At 45.5% G+C, this 17,588-nt stretch overlaps 1 protein-coding gene and 1 non-coding gene across 7 annotated transcripts in view; both read left to right on the top strand.

The window, feature by feature from the left end:
- Positions 1-1,005: 1,005 nt before the first annotated feature.
- On the top strand, positions 1,006-1,165 carry LOC131915775 (U1 spliceosomal RNA). The gene has a single exon (XR_009380426.1). It is a non-coding gene; the product is annotated as a U1 spliceosomal RNA (small nuclear RNA).
- Positions 1,166-10,125: 8,960 nt separating this feature from the next.
- Positions 10,126-17,588, top strand: part of Kif23 (kinesin family member 23) — a 30,043-nt gene continuing 22,580 nt past the window's right edge. For all 6 annotated transcript variants that reach the window (XM_059268048.1, XM_059268045.1, XM_059268049.1 and 3 more), the window contains exons 1-3: positions 10,126-10,304; positions 11,774-11,843; positions 12,813-12,941. In XM_059268048.1, the coding sequence (XP_059124031.1) occupies positions 10,294-10,304; positions 11,774-11,843; positions 12,813-12,941 (210 nt within the window). In that variant the 5' untranslated portion in view covers positions 10,126-10,293. The remainder of the gene's footprint in view (positions 10,305-11,773; positions 11,844-12,812; positions 12,942-17,588) is intronic.

The raw sequence follows: 17,588 nt of genomic DNA, 5'->3' as shown, positions 1-17,588 counted from the left end.
GGGGTGTTTAGGGAATGGGGATGTAGCACAGTTGGTAAATACTTGCCTACAATATACAAAGCCCTGTGGTTTTTGTTTGTCTTTGGCTGTTTGTTTGTTCGTTTGAGACAGGGTCTCATTATGTGGCTCAGGCTCTCCTGGAATTTACTATGTAGACCAGGCTGGCTTCAGACTCAGAGATATGCCTGCCTGTGACTTCTCAGTGTTGAGATTAAAGGCGTGTACCACTGTACCACCGAGTCCCTGGTTTTGGTCCTCAGCAAGGCGTGAACCTGGCCTGATGGTGCATGCCTAGAATTCCAGCACCAGAGAAGTAGAATCAGATGAGCAAAAGTTCAAACCCATCGTTGGATACTTAGTGAGTTTGAGGCCATCCTTGAACCCATGAGATTCTGTCTCTAAAAAATAGAGTTCTCAAGTCTATTTAAACAGTCGGATTAAGCATTTTTCCCTGCCCTTCTAATTTATATTAATGTTTAAAATGAAACTGCTGCATTTGATAAAGTTTGTATAGCTAAGCTCCTTTCTCAGATGAGAGAGGTGGTTCAATGAGTTAAGAAGCTTGCTGCCAAGCCTGACAACAGGAGTTCGATCCCCAGGACCTGCTGCAAAATATTCCACAGTACAGAAAAATTGTGTTGACCTCTGGAGCTAAGTGTGTCATCCCAGGTAGGGCTCCCTGTCACCTTCCCAAGCAGTGAAGGGGCTGTCTTTGAGATGTCACATGCCTGACATTGTTTTAGTCTGCCCAGTATGCTGCCGGACTTAGTATTTGTGCAGAGAGTGTTGAAGACCTCACCAATGAGAGAGTCAAATGTTCTGTCTTCAAGCTTTCCTGTTAAACAGAAATACCAGGTAAGCTTGTGACATGCACTTCCCAGGGTAAACCTAGGGGTTCTGCTTTCTGAGGTTAAATGCAGGTTTTTGTAGAGGAAATGTGGATAGAAACATGTCTACAGGAGGACTCTAACACAGGAGGGCCGTTTGTGCAGTTTGATCAAAGTTCCAGCAACCTGGGGAGATACCATGATCACGAAGGTGGTTTTCCCAGGGCGAGGCTTATCCATTTCTCTCCAGATGTGCTGACCCCTGTGATTTCCCCAAATGTGGGAAACTTGACTGCATAATTTGTGGTAGTGGGGGACTGCATTTGTGCTCTCCTATAAGGGAAAAAAAAAGTTCCAGCAACCTGCCATCTATGTGTAAATCCCTGTTTTCTTTCCAGAGTTTTTTTACTATCAATAATATTTTTTAAAGTGATTAAAATAAAAATGAAGTCTTGTGGGTCAAACCCTAGACTAAAAAGTAAATAAAGCCAGGAGCCTTGAAGGATAGGCTCTCAGGAATGCATAGTGATTTAAAACTGCCTGTTTCCTGTGTGTGGATGAAACGAGGTCAGCCATCTTCCTGAGTGCTGGGCCAGCCTCATTCATGCTCAGGATCCATGTCTTCCCTACCGTGGCAGATGATAGTATCCCTTCTGGAACAATAAACTGAAATAAACCCCTTCATAAAAAATAAACAGTAACAAGAAATCTCTCTCTCTCATACACACATGCACGCATGCATGCACGCATGCACGTGCGCGCGCACACACATACACATGCCCAACAAAACTCTGCTAAGAGCCATGACCTTGTGCAACGATCTTTGCGGCCTCACACAGAAAATACTTGTGCAGAGACATCTAACCAAGTGCCTGTCTGCCTTGGACCAATGCTACCCTTGTTATTGATGCTTAGAACCAAATATTACGGTATTCATAAGCAATATAGCATCCTCCTCATTTTGCCTTAAAAATACTCTCTTATAGGGCTGGAGATGGCTCCGTGGGTAAAGTGCTTGCTATGCAAGCATCAAGGCGAGTTCAGATCCCCCAACATACACCATGGAAACCTAGGTGTGGTTGCATGTACCTCTAACCCTAGCATAGAGACAGAGATAGGCAGGTCCTGGGAACTCACTGGCCAGGTAGTCTATCTAAACATAGAGGTTTAGTAAGTAGGAGGTCCTATCTCAGCAAGGTGGAAGCAGTGGAGGTAGACACTCTGACGTCAGCCTCTGGTCCCACATGCATCAGCATGGATGAGAGTGTCTAGGCACACTCGCTCTTGCCTAGACTAATGTGCATGTAGCTTACCACAGCATGGACGCAGCCATTGCAGCGCTATTCTGGATTAATTTGTTGTCTTTGGAGAAGCTCTGTCATTGAGGCTCATGATACCAAACATGGCCATTCCTTGTTTGTTGCATCAGTCATTAATGTTCGGCATTTTATAGTGTTTTCAGGGAGTCCAGAAATGCTGATACAAACCAGATTTTAACAGAGGCCCATCAACCCCTGATTGGCACTTGGTAATGACCTTGCGGGGGCCATCCATCACAGTGCTCGGTCCTCTTTGCTGACTCTGGAATACCCTCTGTCCTGTAACACCCCCTCCAGGATTTAAACAGCTCAGCCATGTCAATGGCTTTGCCAGTAGCTCATAGTGTCATCCTTTAACGACAAGGGTCAACATATTGGATGTGAGTGGTCAAGAAATACGGTGTCATTATTTTATTATCTGTTTACTTCTCCTCGGGAAGGGAGACTGATATAGTTATATAGGCTGGTAAATTTTGTTACATTAGTTGCAAACTGCACAATAAATTTCATTCTTTAACAGCAATCTGACATTGTTAGCGGCATTCCCCAACTATTTCACATTCTCACAGCCCCAGTTTTATAGTGGAAAGAAGAGGTATAAAATTGGGCTGGGCATGTGGCTCAGCTGGTTGTTGTTGCCTGGCATGCATTAGGCTCTGGCTTTGATACCTAGCACTGCATATACTGGGCATGCTGTTACATGCCTGTGATCCCAGCATTTGGGGTAAGGGGACAGGAGGATCAGGTCATACTCAGCTACATAGTCTGAGGCCAGTCTGAGATTCATTAGGCAACTGACAAGAATAACTCTGATTCAGTGTTTCTCAACCTTCGAGGCCACTGTTGTAAACCTAGCACAGGATGGACAGATAAATCCAGACAAAGGTAAGTCCTGTGAAGGACACAGACCTAGGGAGCTGAGGAGAAAGGTAGCCCAGTGAATTGCACAGCCACTCAGATAAGCGAGAGCTCAGGAGAGGCTTCGGGGCCAAAGGAGCCAGGCTGGCTGGCGAGTAGTGGACAGACATTTCAGGCCTTGGGGCCAGCGAGGGCTATCTTACTGGAAGGAGAGGAGTCGGGCCATTCCTTCCAGAAACGTTGAACTGCACTCCAGAAGACAATGATGAATTCTGCAAATGTTCTGAATTTTCTCCGGAGAGATTGCCCAAGGGCTTCCTGTGCGCCTTTCTAAGTGTGTGGAATGCTTAGGGCTCTGCACTAAAGCACCTCTGGCAAGACACCTATCAGCTGCCATCATGTCTACGCATTGGCTTTCTAGAACTGGCTTTGCTTTGGCCTCCCCCAAGAGTGGACTAAAAGGAGCTCAGAGATACCGTAGCTCACCCTGGCTAAGGGTTGCCCAACTGTGAGAAAAAAACACATTCAGGCCTAAGCGTGCAGACATCTGAGATGCAAGGAGGGAGGGGGGGCTGGATACTGGATTATTCAGAAAAATCCTCAGGCGATTCTCCCCCTTATGTTGCTGGGAACGGAACCCAGGACCCAGAACAAAAGTTAACCCCCCCCCCCATAAGACCTATCGAGAGAAAGAAAAACATGTATATCCAAAGTCCTTTATGCAGGCTTGTGAGATGGCTCACCTATTAAGAGCACTTGCTGCTCTTGGAGAGTACCCAGGTTTGGGTCTCAGCACCTACAGAGAAGCTCACATTCACCTGTAACTCCAGTTCCAGGGGACACAGTGTCCTCTTCTGGAAGCTACAGGCATGGCATGTACATGGTGCACATACAAACAAGCACACACACACACACACACACACACACACACACACACACACACACACAAATTAAAAGTATTTAAGGGCATACTGTCTTTGCAAAGGCCCTGAGTTTGGTTCTCAGCACCCACATTAGGTAGCTCACCACCACCTGGAACTCCAGCTCCAGGGGACCTGATGTCCTTTTATGGCCTTTTTAGATCCTTTTATGGCCTTTTTAGGTAGACACCTTTACAGATGAACACACACACACACACACACACACACACACACACACACTTAAAAATAAAACAAATCTTGAAACAAACTTTTATACAGGTTATACTGTTTTCCTTCCTAATTGCTACTACTGTACTTTTTTTTTTTTTTGAGACAGGGTCTCACTAGTCTCGGCTGGCCTGGAACTTGCTATGTGCTGGGATTAAAGGCATGATTCATCAGGCTTGGCCCATGTGACTTTTTAAGATGAAGAAATTTAATTGGGACATTTATAATCTCTAGCACTTGTGTATCAAGGGGCAGGCAGATCACCAGTTAGGGGCCAGTCTGGGCTACATAATAACACCTTTCTCTCGAAAACAGCAGAGCTGGTGATGTAGCCCATGATAACAGCACAGCCTCTGCTTTTCTTCTCACTGACAGGGGTGGAGGTGGGCATTAAGAAGCACTATTAAAGTCTACTGTTCTTTTTTTTTTTTTTTTAAGATTTATTTTTATTTATTAAGTATACAGTGTTCTGTCTGCATGTGTCCTTGCAGGCCAGAAGAGGGCACCAGATCTCATTACAGGTGGTTGTGAGCTACCCTGTGGTTGCTGGGAATTGAACTCGGGTCCTCTGGAAGAGCAGTCAGTGCTCTTAACCACTGAGACATCTCTCCAGCTCCAAGTCTACTGTTCTTTAAAAAAAAAAAAAAAAAAGCATTTACTTAATGTGTGTGTGCAAACTTGCTTCTCTCCTTCTCCCATGGGGTTCTGGGGATCAAACTCAGGTCATCGGGCTTGGGGTCAAGCATCTTTACTAGCTCAGCCATTCACTAACCTCAATCCTACTTCAACAACAACAACAACAACATTTCGGTTCAGAAGCATGTTGTAAAATACTACACACATTTCCCGCTCCTTTCGCCTTCCACCATCTTTTGTTTGGAACCCCGTCTGCGGCAGTGGGAGATCGGCTCCCATTAGCCACATGGCCACGATGTACTTTCTGACTGGCTCAGTCCTTGAGTTGTTTCAAAATTACTGAGCCCTGCCAGGGTGAGAAAGGGGTGTCCCCACAACTTTACTGTGTTTCAGTTTCCTTCTGTCGGGAGCCTGGGGAAATAGGCTAAGCCATCTAAAATACTGGGATAGCTACTTTCACTTTCTGTGTGTGATGTTCATTTGAAATGTGGCTTACAAGACGACTTATTTCATTTATTATATAGGCCCCTCCCCCTGATCAATTCCTTGTTTCTGGAGTATGTAAAAGATAAACATGTGACCTATCACTGCACAGCTGCCTGGGAACCTGAGCCAGTGTTTCCAGGACAACTGATGAACAGCCAGTCAGGGTGACTGAGGTGTGTCGAATGGTCCGAGGTGCAGAACAGCCCTGTCTCCATTTTATCTCTTCTTCTCAAATACCCTGAGCTTCAGCAGTGGCTTCCCACAGCTAGGCTTGCTTATCTGGGTGTCTTAGCTACTTGTAGATCAACCATCATACTGAGTTTTTGGAACAAAATATAGTTTTAAGCATCTGTAGTACCAGTTCCCTTTCAATGACTTGCATAAGACCCTCCTTGTCCAGAAATTAAAGCTATAATTGCCACAGACCCACAGTCCTACCCAAGAGAGAGAAAAGTGTGTGTGTGTGCGTGTGCGTGTGTGTGTGTGCGCTTGTTTGTATGTGCACTATGTACATGCCATGCGTGTAGTTATGCAAGTTACAGCTGTTTTATTCATAATTGCCAGAATGAGGGACAAGTTAAACCTCCATCAGCTAATGAATGGATGAGCTTTCAAGCATTCATACAATGCAGTGCTGTTTGGCAATGAAAAGGTATAAACTGCTGAGACATGCAGTGCAGAGATAAATTTCAAACCCTTATGCTGAGTGAAAGAGGAGACCGGAAAAGCCAAACATCAGGGAAGGGAATCAGACCAACAGTTGCCAAGGGAAGGGAATGGGGGTAGGTGCTGATGACTAAGGAATATCCTGGGCTACTTTGGTGAAAGAGAAATTTTACCTCAAATTTGACTTTTTTCGGGGGGGGGGGGTTCGAGACAGGGTTTCTCTGTAGCTTTGGAGCCTGTCCTGGACTAGCTCTGTAGACCAGGCTGGCCTCGAACTCACAGAGATCCACCTGCCTCTGCCTCCTGAATGCTGGGATTAAAGGCGTCACCACCACTTGGATTTTTTTTTTTTTTAAGACACTGTCTTTCTATGTAGGTCTGGCTGTCCTGGAACTTGCTATGTAGACCAGGCTGGCCTCGAACTTACAGAGATCCACCTGCCTCTGCTTCCCGAGTGCCAGCAGTCTGACTTGTTTTTTGTTGTTGTTGTTTCTTTTTAGACAGAGTCTCCTTGAACAGGCTTTAGAGCTGAGGATGAATATGAACTTCTTTGATCCCTGCCTCCACCTCCTAAGTACTCAGATAATAGGCATGAACAACCAGACCCAGGTTATGTAGTGCTGGGGGTCGAACCCAAGGCTTTGTGTGTGGTAGGCAAGCAGTCTACTGAGCTCCATTGCCAGCCCCTCAAACGCAAGAAGAAAAAAGGTTTATGTTTTAGACAGCTGGAGTGATGGTTCAGCAGTTAAAAGCTCTTAACAGGCCGGGCGGTGGTGGCGCACGCCTTTAATCCCAGCACTCGGGAGGCAGAGCCAGGTGGATCTCTGTGAGTTCGAGGCCAGCCTGGTCTCCAAAGCGAGTTCCAGGAAAGGCGCAAAGTTACACAAGAGAAACCCTGTCTCGAAAAACCAAAAAAAAAAAAAAAAAAATTTCTTAACAGAGGACCTGGGTTCAGTACCTAGCACCCACATGTGGCTAACAACTGTTTCTAATTCTAGTTCTAGGGGATCTGATGCACTCTTCTGGCCTCTTCAGGTATTGCACACACATGGTGTACAGACATACATGTAGGCAAACATTCATAAAATAAAATAAATACATCTTTAAGAGCTTTATCTTTTATGTTTTAACTATGTATAAACATATGGGTCTGTCTAGGAGAACATGCATGTGAATACAGGTGCCCTTGGAGAACAGGAAGGGTGTTGGATATCCTGAAGCTGTTATTTACAAGTGGTTGTAAGTAGCCTAAAGTAGGTCCTAAGAACAGAACTTGGGTCATCTGAAATAGCAGCAATCACCCTTAACAGCTGAGCCATCTCTTTAGCCCCAAATTTGACTTTTTTTTAAAAAAAGTCTCCCAATTAAGGCCCACTCCACAAGTGGAACCCATGTCTGACACTGCTTGGGTGGCTGAGAACCTGAGGCTGGATAGGACATGGGCCTAAGGGAAAACCAAATACTATTATTTTGCTAAAGGAACTTAGCAATAATTCCTCAGTGCCTCATTCAGCCATCAAAGCAGCTTCCTCCTGCAGTAGATGGGAGCAAACACAGAGACCCACAATGAACAGTGTGCACAGTGAGAGACTTTAGAACATTTGGTCTAAAATAGGATGTCTTCATCAACCCCTCTCCATAAGGCTCAGGCAGATATACAGAAGAGGAGGCAGAAAGCTCGGAAGAGCCAGAGGGGATGATGACTACAGAAACAGTGTCTTTCAGGCACAACAGAACTGCTACACAGGAACTCACAGAGACTGGCAGCATGCACAGGGTCTGCAGGGGTACAAGCCAGCTGGGTCCCAGTGCTGACAGGAAGTAGACACAGGCTCTCATCCCTAAGCCAGAAGCTATCTGCACTTGATATCCGCTTGCAAAGGAAAAATCAGTTTTCTCCAGTGGAGTCTCCCTGGGCATATTAACCACACTTAAGGGCAGGCCCCACGGACAGCACACAAACAACAACAACAAACCTCAGTGGTATTTTTGTAAACTTTTTGTCGCATTTTGCTTTGTTTGGGCTTTTTTTTTTTTTTTTTGTCTTATTGGTCTTGTGTGTGTATATGATGGTTTCCAGTTTTGTGTTTTTGTGGATTTGTGTGAGTTTCTTGTGGTTTTCTTTTTTTTTTTCTTTTCTATCTTTTTTTTTTTTTGGTTTTTTGAGACAGTGTTTCTCTGTGTAGCTTTGCGCCTTTCCTGGAACTCACTGAACTCACTCTATAGACCAGGCTGGCCTCGATCTCACATGATCCGCCTGGGTGCTGGGATTAAAGGCGTGCGCCGCTGCCACCAACACCTGTTTTGTTTTCCAAAGAAGGAAAGAAAGAAAGGGTGTGGAGATGGGTGGGTACAGAGGTCAGGAGGGTCTGGGAAGAGTTGTGGGAAGGGAAAAGTATAATCAGAATATATTGTATAAAATATTTTTTTAATAAATAAAAAAGAAAGAAAGCCGCTTCCCAGATATACTTCTTGGTCCTCTTTTCCATACTTCCGTGGTCTACATCTCTAATTCTAGAGGGAAATGCAGATCTTTCAGGGCTATCATGATGGATATTTTTAAGAAAATGAATGAGCTAGAGAGCTTTAATACGGATGGGAGCGAGGAAGAGAAAACCCAGCCAGAAAGGAAAGCTGCAGATGGAGCAAAGGGAGAAAGCCCCTCCAATGTCCTTCAAGGACACCCTCCATCCAGCCTTTCAAACCTCAGGGCCATGCCCACACGGCTAAGCGCAGGGCATGCAACAATGCCATCTAGCGGGGCTGAGGGGGATATGCTGGGAGAGGACTCGGGTAAACCCGGGCTGTCCGCTGGGAGGTGGAGGCTGAAATCAACAGTGCACCTGACAGGCTGCAGGGGCTCGAGGATCCAGAGCAGGGTAGCGGCGGGCAGATCTGCTGACAGGAGGCATTCTCAGAGGAAAGGAAGAAAGAGAGACAATAGAGGGACTTGAGTGTGGGGGCAGATAGGTCCCAAGCATGTGTGTTGGAGTAGGGACAGGTGATAGGTGACACGGTGGAAAGGGTGGCCTCAGGGCCCCATCGAGGGTCTCAAGCCACGGGTGGTGACGTCACTCTAGAGTGTCACCTGGACCTGTGATTTAGAGGTGAGAGGGCTCTCATATGGAACTGTATTGAAAGGTGGTGGCTGCAAAGCCTTTTAGGTTACTATCTGCTTCCGGGAATTGATCCTACCTCCACCCTATAAAAGGGGCATGTTTCCAGGCTTATTCATTGCAGCAGTGTGCAAAAGCAAATGCTGGAAAGACTAATGTCCAGTAATATGGGCATTAAACCATGGCTACGGAACTGACCATCCTTATCAGTGCTGGCCCTACAGGAAGTTTTGAATGGGACTTGAGTTTGCAGAGCACAGGTGTGGATACACCCTCGATGATCATCAGCATAGGGGCAAAGACTGAAGTGAGATAGAATCAATTCGTGGAGGACAGGAGTAGGTTCTGGTGGTTGCACAGGGCAGCGAGTGGATTTTACTCAGCTCTGTATGTCCAGGAAGCATCGCGATGAAGAATTTGAAGGTTAGGTGTGCGTAGCTTAGTGGGATAACTTTGCCTAGCCTTTGTGAGGCTCCGGGTTTGATCCCCAGCACCATGAAATAATAAACAAATAACAAATAAATAAATATATACATAGGAAAGAGCTGGAGGACCCAGAGAAGAAAATTCACGAAGAAGGTTGACGGCCAAATTGGTGTAGTCTCCAAGATCATCCCGGCGGTTACGCTGCCAGTTCGAGGCCAGCGCGGACTGCCCGAGACTGCCTTGTCTCAAAATAACAAAATAAATATCAGAAGTAAGGTCAAATGTAAACTTGTTACCGTGTGTAAAAGGAAAAATAAAATGTAAAATACTGTATAATGATAAAGATGGTGTGGTTGGTGGCCTGGAAGCCAGCCAGCCAGCCAGCCTGAGAGTAGAACGCTCCGGGCGGGAAGGGCTTTACTTCCTTTGAGGTTCTGGGGACGAAGGCAGGGAGACCTCAGTCTGTCTGAACGGAAGGGCCGGGATTTCCCATCTCGGCTCTTTCTCCCGCGCTGCCCTCTTCCGCTTCAGGCTGTTTCTCCCGGGTTGCCAAGGAGACGAGCGCCCCTGCTGGCCGCGCCGGGGCTCCCCGAGGCCCCGCCCCTCCGCCACAGGCGGCCGCTGATTGGCCTGTTTGAAATGCGCCGGGCGGGCGCACACTTGTGCTTGCAGCGTCGCCGCCGGGCTCTCCTCAGCCTGCGTCCCGGTGTCCGCGGCCGCTGTCTGCAGCCCTCGGTGCCCGCCAGCCCTGCTCCGGTCGGAGCCCCACGTCCCGCGCGCGTGTCCTCCGGATCGCACGGAGCCCGTGGTCATGAAGCCAGCGTGAGTACCAGGCCACGGAGGGGACTGGGGAGAGGTGACGGGGCGGGGGTCGCCGCCCTCCTCACGCTGCCACCGGGGGTTGTCCGGGAGCTGAGCCCGGACGTACCGGCCGGACCTCTGCGCCGCAGCGCTCCGGGGACCCGCCGACCCCGGGGTGCCCACGCCCGCACAGTCCACTCAGCCCGCGAAGGTTGGCTCCGAATTCGGGGCTGTCTGCCGCCACCTCCGGGGGGTGACCGGGTTGCTAGCCTTTGGGCTGCCCGTTCTTCCTCCGCTTCCTTCCGCCGGGCGGGCTGTGCAGGTGGTGGGTGTAAAGGACCCGGAGTGCGCGCGCAGCCGGGGGTGTGCGCTGGCACTTGGGGGAGCTGAGTCCCCGGGGCTCCACGGGCATCCCTTCCCTCGCTAGTCCCAGCCCTGAGGTCAGGTTCCTTCTGCAGCTCAGGCACTTCGCGCTATCTTTGTCCCCAGGCCATCCCCCTCGCCTACTCTACCTCCCACGCCCACATTCCTCAGTAATTCCTAGACGCTTCGGGAGGGCCGTGTCCTGGTTACACTTGCCCTGCAAGGGAGGCTAGCCTTTTTCACAAAAACGGAACTTGTTTCAATGAGAGAGCGTCAAAGTCTTTGTATTTACTTAAGGACACCTACCCCAGCATATCGCCCAACTCTAGTTTGCTACTACTTTATGTGTGACTATATTGAGAAAAAAAATCTTCATAATCTACAGTCCCAACCAATCTTTCATTTAATTTTAGTGTTAAATAGTCCTGCAGCCTATAAATGAGAAAGGAAAAAAAGTCATATGATAGAGAATGTTGAAATAAGTCAAAATGTTTTATTGTTGTTATTTACTTAAAATAGCAAGAAATTTTCTGTTTGGGACCATATTTGGGGCATGGGCTAAAGGATAATAGTTTTGATCATTCAGTGACCAACTGTTTTTTGAAAGTACAGTGTAGGTGGATTATTTATTTATTATCTATCTTTTGGGATCCAACCAAGAACATCCATAGTCCTTAGGCATACATGGTCAAAGAATGAATTTGTGTGCATTTTTATAATTGAGGTGATTATGCACAGTGCTTGTGCACCTGTATAAAGTTAAATGTTAACTTCTCAAATTGGTGGTGACTGTAAAATTGTTGCTCAAGAAAATGTACCAACCTTTAAATAAAGAACTGAAAAGTTAGGAGACTGGGGGAGTATCTTACTGGTAGAGCACTTGCCCAGCATGAGCAAATCTCTCCAGCATTGAAAAAAAAAAAAAAAAAAAAGAAAGAAAGAAAGAAAAAAGAAATCAAACAAAAGCCCCCCTGGGTACTTCTGGTACCAAAAGTATATTTTCCCAATCATGGTTTTAATGACTCAATTACCATTGTTAGAATTTGTGAAGTATTGTATGTTAGTGTTGAACAGAAATTGATGTCTTGGTTTTTGGGGTTGTTTGTTGGTTTTTTGTTTTTGACCAGGAAAGCTAAGGTGCCCAGGAAACCTGTACTGAAAAAAGGATCTCAGACAAACCTTAAAGATCCAGTTGGGGTAAGATGTGTGTGTGTTCTTCCTTTAGTCCCTGTCTGTCGTGTGTGCTTGAAACGGGAAGAAGTGATAGGAAAGCTGGGTCAAAGAGTGCCCAGTTAAATTGATCCACTAAATTGTATAAAGCTGGCTTTAGCCTTGAAGTTTGCTTTCTCTACTGGACTAGCCCAGAAAAAGGAAGTCTTTAGTTGTTGACCCCAAACCTGCTATCGCCAATTAGAATTTGAAAAGTTAAGTGTTCCAAACTCCCACTTTGTCCTCTGTATGTGGTAACTGACACATTCTCAAGGTTTATAGAGACTGGTGTAGAATAACTCAGGGAAGTCATACTTCCTCCTGAGAAGAGTTGCTTGCTCTGCAGTGTTCTGAATACCAGCACTCCACTACTGTTGCCCAGGGGCTCTGGTGCTCAGCTGCACCACCAGCTGTGAGGACAGCTGGACAGGTTTTCCTTAAATTAGCTTCCCCACCCTCCAAGTGCTGTGATTACAGGTGTGTGCTGCATGCCCCACCTGAGCTGGCTCTTTGAAATGACATCTAATTCTAAAGAATTTAATAGCCTTTTCAGGCATTTAGAGAGATTTTTATGTTAGTACAATTTTATTTGAGCACAACACTGAAGAGAAACTGTACAGTTTAATATTTTAACTGAAATTTATTTTGATTTAATGCATCTTTTCATTTGACCATTCTGAGCTGCAGATTTTGTTTTTCATGATTCTGTGTTTGTGTTTGTGTGGAAGATCAGATATTTGTAGATGAATGAACAGAAAGCTTAAATGGAAAAATCAAGTGAGTGCTCAACATTCAAGGTGGCTCATGCCTGCAATCCCAGGCAGGCAGATTGCTGAGAGTTCTAGGCCAGCTTGGGCTACAGAGTGAGAACCCTGTCTCAACAAACAAACAGAAAAACCAAAAAGAAAAATCAGGCAAAAAGTCAACCTCGTTTAAAAACCTTTCTCTTTTTTCCAGGTATACTGTAGGGTGCGCCCACTGAGTTTTCCTGATCAAGAATGCTGTGTAGAAGTGGTCAATAATACAACCGTGCAGCTCCATACTCCTGAGGGTTATCGACTCAACAGAAATGGAGACTATAAGGAGGTAGGTTCTTAGTGGAACCAAGTTGTTTTCATTTGCTGTTTCCTGAATGGCCATTTGAATTTGAAAGGTCCTCTGTGATCTCACTTGTGGGAAGGGATACTTTATCCACCTTATCTTTGATTTCTAGGACATACAGATAGACTTGGGATGTTGGAATTAGAGGGTTTCGCTCAGAGGATTTCTTTTCTTTTTTTTTTTTTTTCTTTTGTATTTTTGAGACAGGGTCTCACTGTGTAGCTATGGCTGTCCTGAAACTCATTCTGTAGACCAGGCTGAGATCTGCCTGCCTCTGCCTCCTGAGTGCTGGTAAAGGCCTATGCCACCATTGACCAGCTTCAGAGGATTTCTTTTTCTTTCTTTTTTTGTTTTGGTTCTTCGAGACATTCTGCCTGTCTCATTTTCCTGTATGCTGAGATTGCAGGCCTGAGCCACCACATTGGGCTGCTATTCAGGCTTGTGCACACTACTGCAGAGATATCATTCTTTAGACCACCCATGTCCTCTTTGCTGCCAATTTGTCCTCATTATCTCAGCGGCATGTTCCTTCCTGAAGCACTCTCTTCCTCTCTAACTCTGGCTGTTACTAGCTACCCACTGCTGGCTTCTGTCTAGCCTCTGAATACTAAGGTAGGCTATGTCTGGGTCTCTTTTTTTCTTCTTTCCCATCTTCTGTTTTCATCTTCATTTTTTTTGAGACAGGATCTCACACATTAGCTTAGACTGGACCAGAACTTGCCTCAGGCTCCTGAGTACTAGGAATATTGGTATGAGTCACTATGCCTGACCCAGGGACTCTGTTTTCTACCTATCATTCCCATGGTTTAAAATGCTCTGGAATTTTTATGGAAAGGCAAAAATCTTTTTTTTTTTTTCTAACTCTAAATTTAAATGTTTGACAACTTGCTATATTTGGTGGGTGTCACTTGTCCATCTTAAGTTTTGGGTTTTTGAAGCAAGGTTTCTCTGTATAGCCCTGACTATCCTGGAACTCACTCTGTAGCCCAGGCTGGCCTCAAACTCAGAGCTCTGCCTGGCTCTGCCTCCCAAGTGCTGGGATTAAAAGGCGTGCGCCACCACCGCTCATCTCAAGTTTTATGTATTGAAAGGAGCTCTTGAGTCCCCGCTGCCCTTTGAATGTTTTCCTTTTAGCCTTTTGAGAAGATGGTACCATTATTGTGCAGTTGCCCAGTCCAGAAACATGGAAGCTACTTTCCTTTGGCATCTGCTCATGTTGGGTCATGAATCCTGACAAAGTGGATCCTGAGATTATCCTTTCCTGTCTGTCTTTCTGCCACTAGCTTCTTCTGAGCTGGTTACTAATCAAGCTGTCTGTGGTGGGGAAGTGTTTTTATCTTGATTCAGGGCAGCGGACACTCTAGTTTGTGCTAAATGTAACTAACAGCATGAGTCCCCTGACTAACTGCTTTCTAATCTGTGTGTTGCGATATGCCCATTGACTGCAGGCTGTGGAGGAACAATGGAAGATGGCAGGGAATGTTTATGTTTCTTTCTTTCTTTTCTTTTCTTTTTTTTTTCAAGACAGGGTTTCTCTGTGTAGCTTTCAAGCCTGTCCTGGAACTCGCTCTGTAGACCAGGCTGGCCTTGAACTCACAGAGATCCACTTGCCTCTGCCTCTCAAGTGCTGGGATTAAAGGCATACACTTCCACCACCTGGCTAGGGAATTTTTCTTAATGTTAAGGAGAACTGGTAACAACCAGTTCTCAGGGGTGCAGAGCATGGTTTGAGCCTTTCCTGGAGTCTGTCTGGCTGCTTGCTTTTACAGAGGATCTTGTCTAATGGTTTCCACAGAGCTCCCAGAATGCTCTTGCAAAGTAGAAAGAGATCTTATCATTTCCCTGTGCAAAATCTCTTAAAGAATAAAGTCTGTAGATGGGGAAAATCCTGTTCAACCAGCCTCCTGCTTATCTTCCCTTCCTTGTCTTTCAGTACTCATCCAGTCTTTGGAGATCCTCTGTAAGCCAGAATCATGCTTAGCATCCGCGCTGGCTTAACCTAGACTTCCCCCTTGTAACCTGGATGCCTCCCCAACTTGAATTTCAGCTTAAATCTTACTTCCTCAGGGTGTTCAGACTACTCCAGCAGAAACAGCTATTCACTCTCTGGTCTTCATTCAGTATGCCTCCTTTATAACACTTTACTGCATTGATTTATTGATAGGTATACATCATTTAAAGATGAAGGTGTGTTCTGAGGTCACTGGGCAGTTTCACCAGTTTGTGAACATGACCAAGTATACTTGCTTATTTATGCTAGATAGATTGCCATAACAGACACGGAGGCTGTACAGACTATTGCTCTTAGACTCCAGCAGCACATAGTACTGCTTTATGGAATACAGTATGCAGTTGTACCACAGTGCATCTGTTCTATCCAAACAGGTTTGTTTACACTAGTGTCACCACCTCCTGAAGTGATATGGTGTGCTTTTTTCCTTTAGGCACTAGAGTTTATCACCTTTGTAATCTTAGAGGACCACCATTGTTGGTGGTCTCTTACTGAACTGAAACATCATGAGATGCATGTCTATGCTTGTGTTCACTGTCTCTTTCCTGTTCTTCATGTAAGCACCAGAGCATATGTGCCTTCCAGTCCTGTTTGTCAAAAGACTAAGTTTGGATTAAGCAGGAATGAGTGGTCAGGGAGGTTGGTGGAGCAGAGCAGGTCTTTGAGGATACAATGGGAGTTGAATACTGACTTACTGAATTTCAAATGGATTTAAAGTACATGCAAACCCAAGGTTTGGTGGAGATCGAGTACTCAGAGAGCATTGCTGTGGAGCTGGCTTTGCCACTGTTCAGGAGCTTGAGTGGGTGCCTTCTTGTACCTATTTTCTTTCTTTCTTTCTTTTTTTTTTTTTTGGTTTTTCGAGACAAGGTTTCCCTGTGTAGCTTTGTGCCTTTCCTGGAACTCACTTGATAGCCCAGGCTGGCCTCGAACTCACAGAGATCTGCCTGGCTCTGCCTCCTGAGTGCTGGGATTAAAGGCGTGCGCCACCACCGCCCGGCTCTTTTTTTTTTTTTTTTAATAATTTATTTAAATGCATTGTGCATTGGTATGAAAGTGTCAGATCCCCTGGAATTTGAGTTACAGACAGTTGTGAACTGCCTTGTGGGAGCTGGGAATTGAACTCAGGTCCTCTGGATGAGCAGTCCCTGTACCTATTTTCATTACACCAAAGGAGGAGGCATTCTTGAGGAAGAGGAGTGCATCTGTCTTCCTTGTCACCACCCTACATGTTCTTGTCATTCCACAGTCTTTGTTCTGAAGTACATTGAGAATGAAAACTTCACAAAGGTAAAAGATAGACTAGACTAGCTGAATTATGTGTTTTAAATCTTTTTTTTATTTTTATTTTTTTTATTTTATTTCTTTAAGATTTTTAAGTTTTATGTCTATGAGTGTTTTGCCTCCATGCATGTATGTGATGTAAGCCACATATGGGTCTGGTGCTCATGGAGGCCAGAAGAGGGCATCAGATCTCCTGGAACTGGAGCTATAGACAGTTGTGAGCCACCATGTGGTGCTGGGAACTGCTGAGCCGTCTTTGCAGTCCCTGGAGCAGGATTTTGTCTCTGAGAGGTTTTTAATCTTATTTATCATTTATGAAATAGTAGTTTCGGGGGCTGGAGAGATGTCTCCTCCGTTAAGAGCACTTGCTGCTCTTTCAAAGGACCTGGGTTGATTCCCAGCAGGACGCAGAAAAGGCTCCGGCTACAACATCGTGACTTAACTTCCTTTAGCTCTGACTTCACAGGATCAGATGCCCTTTTCTGGCCTCCATGGGCAACACACACACACACACACACACACACACACACACACACACACACATAGTACATGCATACATAAAGACAAGCACTCATACACTCAAGAATAGATAAATCTTTTATATGTGTGTCTATGTTTATATAGATCCATGTCTTTGCTCTCAGTATCTACAATCTCACATCCAGGAGTTCAACTAACCAGGGGTTGAAAACCTTCAGAAATGGGCTGTGGATTTAGCTCATTGGTAGAGCACTTGCCTAGGATGTGTGAGGGAGGTCATAGGTTTAATCTCCTGTTACTGCCCCCTCCCATGTCTTCATGGAAAACAGGTATCTGCACTGAATATAGACAGATGTTTCTTTGTCAATCCCTATGTAACACAGAAGAGTAACTATTGTATTAGTATAATGGCAACCTAGGATGGTTTAAAGTTTATTAAATGGCAAATGCTGTGTCATTTAAGTAGTGGACTCAGGGATTCTTTTTGGTTTTTCAAGACAGGGTTTCTCTGTGTAGCTTTCTCCCTTTCCTGGAACTCACTTTGTAGACCTGGCTGGCCTCGAACTCACAGAGATCTGCCTGGCTCTGCCTCCCGAGTGCTGGGATTAAAGGCATGCGCCACCACCGCCTGGCTGGGGATTCTTATATATCTGGTTTCATGGTGGATCTGGAACCAATCTCCCATTGTCACGGTGGCATATAATTTCAGCACTCTGGAGGTAGAGGTAGGAGGATCAGAAATCCAAGTTCATTCTTGGTTACACAGTGAGTTTGAGACTACCTTGGGTTACATGAGATAGTCTTTAAAAAGTTATATGTGTGTGTATACATATATATGTGTATATACACACATACAT

This window comes from Peromyscus eremicus, chromosome 7 (assembly GCF_949786415.1).
Source record: "Peromyscus eremicus chromosome 7, PerEre_H2_v1, whole genome shotgun sequence".
NCBI lineage: Eukaryota > Metazoa > Chordata > Mammalia > Rodentia > Cricetidae > Peromyscus > Peromyscus eremicus.
The sequence above is the reverse complement of the archived record's forward strand: the minus strand, read 5'-3'. Positions and strand labels throughout refer to the sequence as shown.